The 14,390-nt window shown below is 37.9% G+C and overlaps 1 protein-coding gene across 7 annotated transcripts in view; it reads left to right on the plus strand.

The window, feature by feature from the left end:
- Window positions 1-14,390, plus strand: part of CENPE (centromere protein E) — an 85,515-nt gene that overhangs the window by 14,610 nt on the left and 56,515 nt on the right. For all 7 annotated transcript variants that reach the window (XM_070614097.1, XM_070614098.1, XM_070614100.1 and 4 more), the window contains exons 9-14: window positions 1,415-1,466; window positions 2,990-3,077; window positions 3,425-3,554; window positions 4,634-4,753; window positions 5,883-6,041; window positions 13,991-14,138. In XM_070614097.1, coding sequence (XP_070470198.1) covers window positions 1,415-1,466; window positions 2,990-3,077; window positions 3,425-3,554; window positions 4,634-4,753; window positions 5,883-6,041; window positions 13,991-14,138 — 697 coding nt within the window. The remainder of the gene's footprint in view (window positions 1-1,414; window positions 1,467-2,989; window positions 3,078-3,424; window positions 3,555-4,633; window positions 4,754-5,882; window positions 6,042-13,990; window positions 14,139-14,390) is intronic.

Raw genomic sequence — 14,390 nt, forward strand, 5'->3', positions numbered from 1 at the left:
CTCTGAGATTAAAAGAGTAAAGAAGACATCCCTCCATACTTACTGTCTCCATGGCAACCTCCCTAGCCCAGGCCACCTTGTCTCCACTCACATTCCTGCCCCAGCCTCCTAACTGGGCTCCTGGCTACGGTCTTGCCCCTCTCCAATCTGTTTGCCCCCCAGCGGCCCAGGTGACCCTTGAGGAAGTTCAGTCAAGCATGTCACTCTTGTCAAAGCTGTCCAATGGCTTCCCATTGCATCCCAAAAACCCACTTCTTACCCTTGGCTACAAAGCCCTGCATAAGCTGAGCCCTTCCTGCTTCTGTAACCTATCTTGTCCCATCTCTCCTTCACCAGCTCTGCCACACTGCCCTTTCCATTTCTTGAACACACCAAGCTCATTTCTCCTTTGTGACTGGTGTGCTGGTTGTTCTTTAATCTGGAGTATGGTTCCCTTGGTCTTTGCAGGGCTGGCTCCCTCTTCTCTGTCATTCCAGATCTTAGCTGAATTGGGGGACTTCCCCTGCCATCCCGCCCAAAGAGCCTGTCCTGTCCTTTCCTCTTCCCACTTCTAACACTCTGTTTAAATTGTCTGTATTACGCTTAACATGCTATGTTTCTTATTTGTTTGTCTTTTTCTCTCCTCTCACTAACTTCCTCCTCCCCGAGTCCCACCCTGTGCAGAGCATAAGCTGAGAGCAGGGTCCTCATTTGTCTGTTGCACTGCCATATCCCTAGCACCTAACGTGCTGCCTGCAGCACGACAGGCAGTCAGTTTTTTTCAACAATATTTGTGAAATGGAAGAGAGGCCCATGGTTTTAAAGATGCTGCAGTGTGGTCAGAGACGCAAATAACTAGCTCAACACAGTAAGTGCTATAATAACCAGTCATATCTATAAAGACCTCTGGGTACACCGTTGAAAGGTCAATTCATTCAAGGTATGGGGAAGGAAGGATCAAGTTGACAAAGCTACACTGGGAAGGTGGCAGTTGCCTTTGGTCGTGAATGAAGAGTAGGGGCAGACTAGAACATCAGAATCAGCTAAACACAGGGAATGGCAAAGGGTAGCTGTGCATGGTGTGGAGGGCATAGTCAGTAGCTCAGCCAGAGTTAAGAGTAAGTGATGGACAGAAATGAGTCTAGAGCAACACAAGTGCCGGATTATAAAGAATCGTCTTCACCATGGTAAGATTTCGAACTTTGTGTAGGAAAGTGAACCTATTGTGGCAGCATTATGGAGGAGGTATTATAAAGAAGGAACAAGGTGTTGAGGTCAGTTTGACTCAGACAAGGGAAGCCTTAAATAGTGAGGTGAGAAACAAGGAAACAGATGGGGCGTTCAGATAAACCATGGGTTAAAAATGTTCTTCCAGTAGTTTGGATTTTATTATTTCAAGTTACACTTCCTAAAGCTTTATTTTCATCTCTTGCAGAATTTGGTTGATCTTGCAGGCAGTGAAAGAGCTGCTCAAACAGGTGCTGAAGGTAATGAAAACTCATGAAATATTTTGGTCTGAACGTTCTCCTGTTCTTTAACAGAATAAAAGTGCCACCATGCATTTTAGAGACTAATAAAGTAATGATGATAATTTTGTGATAAAAGTCTTTAACAGAAAAAGCAGCTTCCTTATCTGGCTTATTATCTGCTTTGTGCTGCTGTAGCGTTAGTTAAAAAGATGAAACTCTGTCGTTGACAGGATTTATAGTTGGAAAGCTCCTGAGAGTCCCATGAACACCATAATCAGTAAGGAAATTCAGAAAAGTGGCAGGATACAAAATTAATCTACAGACATGAGCACCTCCTAACACAACAGCCGGTTGGAATATTTAATGTACGAAAAGACCCCCCTTTGCAATAATGACTTAAAAGGCATAATACCTAGGAAGAAACTCAACAAAAATTGTATAAGACCAAAATAAGGAAAACATTAAAACAGACCTGAAAGAGGTAACCAAACACTGAGACAAATGAAAACGCATACTTAGATGGGAAGTTTCAGAACCATAAAGATGTCAGGCCTCTCTCTGTGTTAGTTTCCTGCAGCCTGACATAGAGACACTCGGCTGAGTGTGGCCTGTACCCACCACACCAGTGGATCCTCAGACCTGTGAACAAGAAATAAATGCCTGTTGCTTTCAGCTGGCTTGTTAAACAGCAGTATTCCAGCAGTAGCTGAATAACGCACCTGTGCAATAACTGCTGTTCAGAAGGATTTGTTGCAGTATTTTTTGTGTACATGGCAGATTGAACACCTGCATGTCCCTCAGCAGGGTGCTAGGTAAATAAATTCTGATACATCCATACAATGGAATTCTATGCTGTAAAAAAGAGTGAAAAAGACCAATGTTTACCAATAAGATATATGATATATTGCCAAGTGAAAAAAGCAAAGTGCAAAATAGTGTGTATAGTATGCTACTATTTATGTAAAGAAGAAAGGGGAAAAATTAATACGTATGAACTTGTATTTCTAAAAATCTCTAGAAGAATAAACTAATAATAGTTCTTGGTTAGAGCGATAGGAACTGGTTGAAAGGAGAATAAAGTGAGAGAAACCTTTTTCAGTAGACTTCCGTTTAAGACATGTGAGCATATTAACAGTTTAAAAATAAGGACTTTTGGTTGTGAACCTCTAGGAACTAACTTGGTTGCACGTCATTAGTTGCCTGTATTGGAGGTTTGGAAAAATAGATTTGAATTGAGGAGTTCGAGGAGCTCTTTTAGGACGTGGTGCAGACATGGGCTTTCCTGCATTCTTATTCTTTTCTTAGTCGTCTTTTTCGAGCTGTTTCTCTTGGGTGAGAGCCTTTCTGCTTCACGTGATGGGTGGGAGGAAGGGAAGGGCGCCTGTCAGCAGTGGGAGGAAAGGTGGGCGCAGATCTAATTTGAAGCACAGACTGTAGCATCTGACCCTGCAATTTCTAATTTCTCCCATAAATTACTGATAAATAAGTTCATCATCTAGTACAGGGGCCAATTTGTTTTCTTATTTATTTAATAAATGCAGGTGTGCGACTCAAGGAAGGCTGTAATATAAATCGTAGCTTATTTATTTTGGGACAAGTGATCAAGAAACTTAGTGATGGACAAGTTGGGTAAGTTTGTCCCATTGTACATTTACCTATTAATGCTTACATTTTTCATTAGGTTGAAAATTATGATATTTCAGTGACACTCAAATAAATGTACTGATACCCCTGTATGTTCAAAAGCTTCTGTGATTCTATGAGCATGCGTTGCTTCTTATATGTATGACCGTGACCTACTAAATTTACTTTATATTTTAAATATTTTCTAGTTAGTAGTTTTGCTCTGCCTCAAGTAACCAGTAAAGAATGAATTTTTTAAACTGTAGCAAATTTAAGGTTCTGCGTTAAAAATAAACCATTTTGTTATATAAAAAGTTTTACTCTTTTTCTCCCCAAACTCATCTCTCACTAAGTGGTTTCATAAATTATCGAGATAGCAAATTAACACGAATTCTCCAGAATTCCTTGGGAGGAAATGCAAAAACACGCATTATCTGCACAATTACTCCAGTGTCTTTGGATGAAACCCTGACTACTCTCCAGGTGAGTTTGATTTTTATCTCGAATCAATATGGGGGAAATCATCTTTCAGAAGGAAAAATTAGCTACTAAAATTAGGTGTAATTTTTTGTAATTGACATAACATACCTGTTAAAATAAAATTGGTGTGTCTACTAAATAGCATTCCTTAATCTTCCCAAACTTCAATCATTCATATCCTGCCTCCCCAATTTTTGCCACATCCAACAATATTTTATTGAAATTGACTTGATTTTTTCTTAAATAACTCACTTTTTAAATTTAACTTATTATAAAAGGAAACTTTCTATCAGTCCCATAAATGAAAAACTGGTTATCACTTGGAACAAACAGGAGGTGACCCAAAAAATGGGTGTGTGTGTTTATAACAAAATAATTCTTAAGTTCCTGCTAACAAATTGTTGCCTGCGTTTGCTCTGAGCCTAAGGCCTGTATTTTCTGTTTTCAAAAGAAAAGAAGAATGAGAACTGTCAATAGAATATCTACCTCAATGAAGGGTTCAGTGTTATTTAATGGGCACCCTCACGTACCCAGTTAAAGTTACTTTTGACACTCATGCTCTAAGAAACATCACTTTAAGTAGCTATTGAGCGCTGGATCAAGGTCCTGTCAGAGAAACAAAGGTAGGAGATAGCGTTCCTGGCTTCACAGAATTTATAGTCTTATAGTGAAGATAAGACCTGTCTTCCAGCGTGATTTCCTTGGATTAAAAGTTAAGTGGCTAATAAGTAGGACAGAGTTCAAAGGAAGGAGAGGTGCTTTTGACTGGAAGTGAAGCTTCAGCGCAGAGGGAGCATCTGCCCTGGACTTTGAGGAGTAGATGGATTCCAGTGAGCCGGGGTGTGTAGGCTCTCTGTTGGCATCGGTCTTCAAGATATTTCTCTGACCCTCCTGAAGACTAGTGGCAGCGGTAAGTTATGGACATTGTTACAGGGACGTAGAATGCTCTGTGTTCAGAAGCTGTAAGCCACCTGGGAAGCTTTTACTGATGTTTCTTTACAAAAGAAAATTACAAGAAACCTAAATATTAATTAAACTAATCTTTTGGTGTCAACGTTTAACACTCTTGTATTTTTTCCCAGTTTGCCAGCACTGCTAAATATATGAAGAATACTCCTTATGTCAATGAGGTGTCTAGTGATGAAGCTCTCCTGAAAAGATATAGAAAAGAAATAATGGATCTTAAAAAACAATTAGAGGAGGTATGTATGAACTGTGTATTTCAGTAAAGAATAGAGATGGATTTAGAATTGAGATCTGCCTACATGCCCAGAGACTCTTAAATCCTCAATATCTGAGTTCTACAATCTAAATTTAAAACAAATGGTTTTTAACTAAGGAGAAATCAACCTGTAAAAACTTTACTATAAACTGCCAGATTTGGTTTCTTGAAATTATTTTAGATTTTGTTTTTCATTTCCAAAGGGCAAAATTTGAGATTTTCAAATGGGCCAAGTAGAGATACGTTTTTTTTAGAGATAAAAACTGTCACAAATACAGAGAATTAGGTTAAAAAGAGAGACCATGAATAGTGTTTAAAACTACTTTGTTTCATTTTACATTATCTTGAATTCCTCTTCTAGCCCTAAGATAGCAATCTAATAAGATAGCATAATTGCTTGTCATTATCATTTGTTTGTTTAAACCATCATGGTCCCCAGTCTGTAAAAAACTTACATTTTACTGATCTTTTTAAAAATGACCTAAGATGTCAAATGGCGGTCTTAGAAGGATCTTTCTTCCTTTGCTATAGGTATTCAAGTCTCTGCTTTATGATTTCTCTGCCTATTTATATATTTTTAGTCAATTAATAGAATTGCTTTAACAGCATTGATATAATCTTATACATGGCATATAGAATAGTGACATGAGAAGAAATGTATATTTTACCCTATTATAAGTTTGAGAAATTATTGATTATGGTAACTGCATATTGGTGTTCTGCAGGTAGGGCATATTTTATTTCAATAAAATTAAAATTCTCAGGCCAGCCCTGTGGCCTAGTGGTTAAGTTTGGTGCACTCCACTTTGGCAGCCCGGGTTCAGTTGCCATCCGCAGACCTACACCACTTGGCGGCCATGCTGTCCTGTTGTCCCATGTACAAAATGGAGGAAGATAGGCACAGATGTTAGCTCAGGGCAAATCCCTTTCAAGCAGAAAGAGGAATATAGGTACAGATGTTAGCTCAAGGTGAATCTTCCTCAGCAAAAAAAAAAAGAAAAGAAAAATTCTCAAAACTCACATACAAATTTATATTTTTTTAAACTATACTTTCAAGGTTTTAAAACCTACCTACATTTATTAACGTAACCCAATATTACATTCTTTAGGTTTCTTTAGAGACTCGGGCCCAGGCAATGGAAAAAGACCAATTGGCCCAACTTTTGGAAGAAAAAGATTTGCTTCAAAAAGTGCAGATTGAGAAAATTCAAAACTTAACACGAATGCTAGTGACCTCTTCTTCCCTCACATCACAACAGGAATTAAAGGTAAAATTTAAAAGACAACAGCTTCTTTTCTTCTTCTTCTTCTTTTTTATTATTGTTTTTTTTAATTGCAGTAACTTTGGTTTATAACAGTATATAAATTTCAGGTGTATATCGTTATATTTCAATTCCTATATAGATTATATCATGCTGACCACCAAAAGACTAATTACCATCCATCACCACACATGTGCCTAATCATGCCTTTCAACCTCTTCTCTCCCCCTTTCCCCTCTGGTAACCACCAATCCAATCTCTGTTGCTATGTGATTGTCTTTTGTTGTTTTTATCTTCTATTTGTGAGTGAGATCATACAATGTTTGACTTTCTCCCTCTGACTTTTTACTCTCAGCAGCAATACCCTCAAGGTCCATCCTTGTTGTCACAATTAGCCAGATTTCATCCTTTTTTATGGCTGAGTAGTATTCCCTTGTGTATATATGCCACATCTTCTTCATCCATTCATCCCTTGACGGGCACCTAAGTTGCTTCCAAGTCTTGGCTATTGTGAATAAGGCTACAGTGAACATAGGAGTGCATGTATCTTTACGCATTCACGTTTTGACGTTCTTTGGATAAATACCCAAGAGTGGAATAGCTGGATCATATGGTAGGTCTAGTCTTAATTTTTTGAGCCATCTCCATACTGTTTTCCATAGTGACTGCACCAGTTTGGACTCCCACCAGCAGTGTATGAGGGTTCCCTTCTCTCTACATCCTCTCCAACACTTATTGTTTCCAGTCTTGTTAATTATAGCCATTCTGACAAGAGTGAGGTGATATCTCATTATAGCTTTGATTTGCATTTCTCTGATAGTGATGTTGAACATCTTTTCATGTGCCTGTTGGCCATCCGTATATCTTCTTTGGAGAAATCTCCATTCAGATCTTTTGCACATTTTTGAACTGGGTTTTTGGTTTTTTTGTTGTTGAGATGTATGAGTTCTTTGTATATTTTGGATATTCACCCCTTTTTTGATATATGGTTTACAAACATCTTCTCCCAATTGTTAGGCTGTCTTTTCCTTTTCTTGATGGCTTCCTTTGCTGTGCAGAAGCTTTTTAGTTTGATGTAGTCCCATTTGTTTATTTTTTATATTGTTTCTCTTGCCCAGTCAGGCATGGTATTTGAAAATATGCTGCTAAGACCGATGTCAAAGAGTGTACTGCCTATGTTTTCTACTAGAAGTTTCGTGGTTTCAGGTCTTACATTCAAGTCTTAAATCCATTTTGAGTTGATTTTTGTGCATGGTGTAAGGTAATGGTCTACTTTCATTCTTGGGCATGTGGCTGTCCAGGTTTCCCAACACCATTTATTGAAGAGATTCTACTTTCTCCATTGTATGCTCTTGGCTCCCCTGTCAAAAATTAGCTGTCCATAGATGTGTGGGTTGATTTCTGGACTCTTGATTCTGTTCCATTGATCTGTGTGTCTGTTTTTATGCCATACCATGCTGTTTTGGTTACTATAGCTTTGTAGTATATTTTGAAATCAGGGAGTGTGACGCCTCCAGCTTTGTTCTTTTTTCTCAGGGTTCCTTTGGCTATTCTGCGTCTTTTGTTGTTCCATATAAATTGTAGGATTCTTTGTTCTATTTCTGTGAAAAATGTTGTTGGAAATTTGATTGGGATTGCACTGAATCTGTAGATTACTTTAGGAAGTATGGACATTTTAACTATGTTTATTCTTCCAATCCAAGAGCATGGAATAGCCTTCCATTTCTTTACATCTTCTTCAATTTCTTTCAACAATGTTTTATAGTTTTCAGTGTACAAACCTTTCACCTCCTTGGTTAAGTTTATTCCTAGATATTTTATTCTTTTTTGTTGCAACTGTAAATGGGATTATATTCTTAATTTCTCTTTCTGCCACTTCCTTGTTAGTGTATAGAAACGCAACTGATTTTTGTTTCAGTGGAGGGTCTCACTGGGATGATGACAGCCCTGAGCTTGTAAATAGCTGGAATTGGAGACAGGATGCCTCTGGGATGAAGAGATCATAACCCAGAAGTAAGGATTTCATACAAAGAGAATGGACCCATATGTTTTAGTCATTTGCATGGTCCATTGTATGAAGAAAGTAAGCAGGCAGGAGACACACTCGACCTTCCACCTCTTCCTTCCCTGATCAGTCACAATATTTTCCCCTGAGCTTTATAGTTGCTGCGATCTCTCTCAATAGCGTACATCCACCAAGTCACACAGTGATGGCCTCATGATCCCATAGGTGTTCCTGTGAATTAGGAGCCTGACTGCATGTTGATTTTGCATCCTGAAACTTTGCCGTATTTGTTTATTAGTTCGAGAAGTTTTTGGTGGGTTCTTAAGGGTCTTCTATATATAAAATCATGTCATCTGCAGCTAGTGACAGTTTCACTTCTTCCTTTCCAATCTGACCGCTGTTTATTTCGTTTTCTTTCCTGATTGCTCTGGCTAGGACTTCCAATACTATGTTAAATAAGAGTGGTGACAGTGGGCATCCTTGTCTGGTTTCTGTTCTTAGAGGGATAGCTTTCAGTTTTTCTCCATTGAGAATGATATTAGCTGTGGGTTTGTCATATATCAGCTTTATTATGTTGAGGTACTTTCCTTCTATACCCAATTTATTTAGAGTTTTTATCATAAATGGATGCTATATCTTGTCAAACGCTGTCTCTGCATCTATTGAGATGATCATGGGATTTTTATTTTTCATTTTTGTTAATGTGGTGTATCATGTTAATAGATTTGCAGATGTTGAACCATCCCTGCATCCCTGGAATAAATGCCACTTGATCATGGTGTATGAAATTTTTAATGTATTGTTGTAGTTGATTTGCTAGTATTTTGTTGAGGATTTTTGCATCGATGTTCATCAGTGATATGAGCCTGTAATTTTCTTCTTTTGTGTTGTCCTTGTCTGCTTTTGGTATCAGGATGATGTTGACTTCGTAAAATGAATTTGGAAGCTTCCTCTCTTCTTCAATTTTTTGGAAGAGTTTGAGAAGGATAGGATTAAGTCTTTGAATGTTTGGTATAATTCACCAGGGAAGCCGTCTGGTCCTGGACTTTTATCTTTTGGGAGGTTTTTGATAACTGTTTCAATCTCCTTACTGGTGATCGGTCTATTCACATTCTCTACTTCTTCTTGATTCAGTTTTGGAAGGTTGTATTAGTCTAAGAATTTATCCATTTCTTCTAGATTATCCAGTTTGTTAGCGTATAGCTTTTCATAGTATTCTTTTATAATCTTTTGTATTTCTGAGGTATCTGTTGTAATTTCTCCTCTTTGATTTCTGATTTTATTTATCTGAGCCTTCTCTTTTTTTCTTGGTGAGTCTAGCTAAAGGTTCGTCGATGTTGTTTATCTTTTCAAAGAATCAGCGCTGAGTTTCATTGATTTTTTTCCTGGTTTTTTTTAGTCTCTATTTCATTTATTTCTGCTCTGATTTTTATTACTTCCTTCCTTCTACTGATTTTGGGCTTTGTTCTTCTTTTTCCAGTTCCTTTAGGTGCACTGTTAGACTGTTTATTTGGGATTTTTCTTCTTTGTTGAGGTAGGCCTGTATTGATATAAACTTCCCTCTTAAAACCGCTTTTGCTGTATCACATAGACTTTGGCCTGTCGTAGTTTCATTTTCATTTGTCTCCAGATATTCTTGATTTCTCGTTTGATTTCTTCTTTGACTCAATTGTTGTTCAATAGCATTTTGTTTAAACTCCATCCAATTGTGGCTTTTCTGATTTTCTTCCTGTAGTTGATTTCTAGTTTCATACCATTGTGGTCAGAAAAGATGCTGGGTATTATTTCAGTCTTCTTAAATTTATTGAGACTTGTTTTGTGGTCTAATATGTGATCTGTCCTGGAGAATGTGCCATGTCCGTTTGAAAAGAATGTGTATTCTGCAGGTTTGGGATGGAATGTTCTATACATGTGTACTAAGTCCATCTGGTCTAATATGTCATTTAAGGCCAACGTTTCCTTATTGATCTTTTGTTTTGATGATCTCTCCTTTGGTGTAAGTGGATTGTTAAAGTCCTCTACTATTATTGTGTTGCTGTTTCTCCTTTTATGTCTGTTAATAATTGCTTTATATGTCAAGGTGCTGTTATGTTGGGTGCATAGATATTTGTAAATGTTAAATATTCTTGTTGGATCATTCCCTTTATCATTATGTAGTGCCCTTTGTCTGTTGTTACAGTTTTTATTTTAAAGTCTATGTTTTCTGATATGAATATTGCTACCTCAGCTTTCTTTTCATTGCCATTTTCATGGAGTATCTTTTTCCATTCCTTCTCTTTCAGTTTGTGAGTGTCTTTAAGTCTGAAAAGCATCTCTTGTATGCAGCACATATATGGGTCTTATTTTTTTTATGAAAGATGACAGCTTAAACTTGATATATAGGGAATAGAATTGGTATTCTTATATGCTTATTATATAGCTATGTGTTTCTTATCCTTTGATACAGTATATTTTAGGAAAGAACCTTTTGTGTATTTGCCTATACCTCAACAACACCTAGAACGTTCATTAAAAATACTTAACCCTGATTCCCATATGAAGAGATCCTAATTCAGAAAGTCTGGGATGTAGTCAAGGAATCTATTTGCACTATACTTCTTATGAAATTCTAATGAAATTGATTAGGTGATTGGAAACCACAGGTGTCTAGAGTATGTGGTAATATTTTCTATTTAATGAAACAGAAATAGTAATCTCAGGAAAATTTGTCTAGACTATAAATCAACATAGTAATCAAAATTCTGGCTTCCAGTCTTTGTGCTTTTGTTTTTACCAGAGTAGGGGTTTATTTATCCAGCAGATGTTTTGGGGAGTGATAGTGTCATGGTTAAGAGAATGGTCTCTGGAGCTGGACTTTCTGGATTTGAATCCCAGTTCTGTCAATTCCTAACTCTCGACCTTGGGCCCTTTCTTAAATACTTTTTGCTGCAGTTTCCTTATCTGTGAGAAAGCTTGATCCTCACCTCATAGGACTGATGTGACAATTAAGTGAAGTGATATATAGAATGTGCTTAACACTATACTCTCCATACAGCAAATCCTCAATAAGTGTATGCTGTTAAGATTATTATTAATAGACGCTACCTTTAAGTCCACCATACCAGGTAAATGGAAGGCATCAAAACCATCTGTTGGCTCAGCCATGAGTAGGAAACAGCCCAAGGAAAGGGGTAGGGAAAAGTATGCCAGTTAGACATCTACATGTACAAAAGCTTGGAGTCGTGAGAAAACATATTTCTTGGACTTAAAATATTCTGGTGGCAGGGGCATTTAAACCACATTGTAGGATTCGAACATTGCATTATGCTAAGGATATGGGAAAGCCTTGTATGTAACATGATTGGAATTGCTGTTTAGAAAGATGTGGCTACTGTGTACCTACAATTGATTGGGCCTCCACAAGGCTTGTGGCTCTGGAGATGGAAAAAAAATGGGTAAATTGGAGAGCTATTTGGGAGACAGACTCGACAGAACTTTGTGATTGTTTCAACATGGGGACATGGAAAGGGAGAAGGAAGCATCTAGAATGACATGCACACATTACTGGGCTTGCTGGATAGCTGGTAGCAGTATTTGTTGAGTTAAGGAACATTGAGTGAAGAGCAGTGGAGCTGTCCAGTGTTTTATTTGGGTCAGCTCTAGTTTAAGGTGTCAGGCAGTTGAAAATGCAAATATATGAAAATCAAGTGAAAGATCTGGGATGGAGATATCAATTTGGGCATTAACTACTGCAAATCCAAATTAAAGTCATGAGAATGGATGAGCTTGCTCTGGGAGCATGTTGAGAATGAAAAGAACAGAGGGCCAAAGATAAGATCCTCCCAAACAACTTTTTAGGTAAAAGCAGAAAAGAGGAATGCCTAAAGGAGCCCAGGTTTAGCTCTAGAGTTAAGAAAGAAACCAGGTGAACGTGGTAAACTAAAAGAAGAGAATGTTGCATAGAGAGGTCACGTTCTATGTCAGTGATGTCACGTTCTGCTGAGAAGTTAAATAAGACAAATATAGACTAAAACTTTTTGGATTTAGAAACAAGAAGCTCCTTTGCAAAAACAATTTGAGTTATGTATTGGGAATGAAAACCACCTTGCAGTAGGCTGAGATGGCCCAAAGGCGTAGGATCTTGAATACAGTAGAAGGGTCTGGCCTTAGATAGAAGGAGAAACACTCCTTCATTATAACAAGGACAGAGGAAAAGGGTAGGAATCAATGCAAGTAATGCTTTTGTAAGTTTAGGCTTGTATTTTCCTTGTGAAATAGGAGGTTTAATTTTTCTTCTGTGGTGGCTGGAGATGGTAGAGACACAGTTTGTAGACCTGCTAAGGGTTTGAAATAGTCTCGCCTTTGTAGGGAATGGAAAAGAAAGCCAACGAGGGGGCAAGGAGTCTTGCCAGGCAGCCTTAAGGGCCCAGGTGATGTTGGTAGCCAGTCTTCTGGCTGTCCACACAGTGTTCAGGAGGCTAATAAAAGCTCAGATGGCAGTGTAATTCATCTGAGTGTACATTGTGATAGGATAGGTGTGGGGAACACAGAATGGGTCTAATAGTTTGAGACCATTGACCCAAAAATGTGATTGAACTGGTGATCTATAGAATCTAAGATGATGGGATGAGAGCCCAAAGGTAGCTGGCAGAAAGAAAACAGTGGATCAAGAGACTAGATGTCCCTCTTAAGCTAACTAGCTATAATGGGATTAACTGAATCACTGGGGTGGAAGGAGTTCTAGGTTTATGAGTTTCAGATGACAGGGTCCAGTGGCTTTGGGAGCGAATGGAGTTGAGCTGAAGGTCATGGGAGTCAAGGATTTATATATGAATGTGCTTTTGCAGAGCAGGCTGTGGAAAGGGCTGGCCATTTCAAGCAGAAGCCATATATTCTGGGGACAACAGATAATCTTGACTGGCAACGCAGTGGAATGGGTGGTGGATAAGGTCTGAAGTTACAAGCATGGGCTCAGCCACCAATTGGCTGTATGACTGTACACAACTCATGTAAACTTTTTGGACACTCAGGCATCTATAAAGTGGATGTAGTAAGAGAGGATTGTTGAGAGGACCAAAAAAGATGAGATAATGCTTGTTCTAGTAAAGGGACAAGAGAGGAATATACCTGTAAAATATGGAAAAACACTTAGGCGGTGGTCAGAGAAAGAGAAAGCAGTAAAGCCAAGTGAGTGATGAGGACAGCTAGCTGGGTGGGACAAGAACCAGGAGACAGAGGTATCCCAGGAGGGATGAGGAAGAAGTAGAGAGACGAGGAAGAAGAGAACATAGAAACTAAAAGAAAATGTTGGCTAGAGAGAAGGAAGGAGTCAAGAGTTTGTTTTTGAAAAAATCAAAAGCAGAAAACAGAGGCTTGAGCATTCTTAAAGCCCAGTGGAAGAAGGTAGTGAAGACGACAGATGAACAGATACCTGAGGGAGCAGAGTCCCAAGGGAGAACGGAAGGAACAAGATTAGGAGCGCTGGTTGGATCGTGAGCTTTATAAACTGGAAAAGAATTGGCATGGGAATGGCCCTGTGGAAGATTTACTTGCTGAGGGAAGTTCAAATGGGCTGCCTGTCTGTTCCTTCCCAGTTAAGGCTGGGTTCCCAGAAGTGCTTTTGGTCACTATGTTGGTGGCTGTGCTGTCTTCTGTAACACCAGATTACTTGAAGGATTGATACTTAACTAATTCCTTTCAGTAAATTTGCAGAAATTCTTGTAAGTAAGCCTTCAAATACAAAATGAAATTTAAATAATAGTTTCATCAAATTTATTATGAAGTTAACACTAATTTGAAAAGTTTGAATATGTTTTCTTATCTCAGGATGTCCTTAGACTGATAAGATATTAAACTAGGCTGAATAAGAATTCTACCAAGTCAATGGTTGTTAAAAATGGAAACTAGTTCCCTTGTTTTATGATGTTTGAGCCAGATCTGTGTGAGGTAATTTTGATTTCTTCTTCTTTAGGCTAAAAAAAAACGAAGAGTCACTTGGTGTGTTGGCAAAATTAACAAAATGAAGGATTCAAACTATGTAAATGAGTTTAATGTACCAGAGAATGTAACAACAAAGACACATAAGTCTGCTCTAACTTTAGGAGGAGAAATTGATGAATGTGAGTTCTTCTTCAACTACTTTTAATTATAAAAGTATCTCTATAAAGAGAGACTTTATTTATAACTCAGTTAATGTGATAAACACAGTTAAATAAAATGTATGTATTTTAGATGTGATTACGATGATAAAAATAAGTAATTTTAAGAAAGTGAACATTCATGAAGTTCTCTATTTTTTCCAGATCTCTTAAGAATGATGTGCTGTAGTTGAAACATTTGAGACAGATATTTTTATTTTTTGTTTTTGTTTT

Source organism: Equus przewalskii, chromosome 3 (assembly GCF_037783145.1).
Source record: "Equus przewalskii isolate Varuska chromosome 3, EquPr2, whole genome shotgun sequence".
Classification (NCBI taxonomy): Eukaryota; Metazoa; Chordata; class Mammalia; order Perissodactyla; family Equidae; genus Equus; species Equus przewalskii.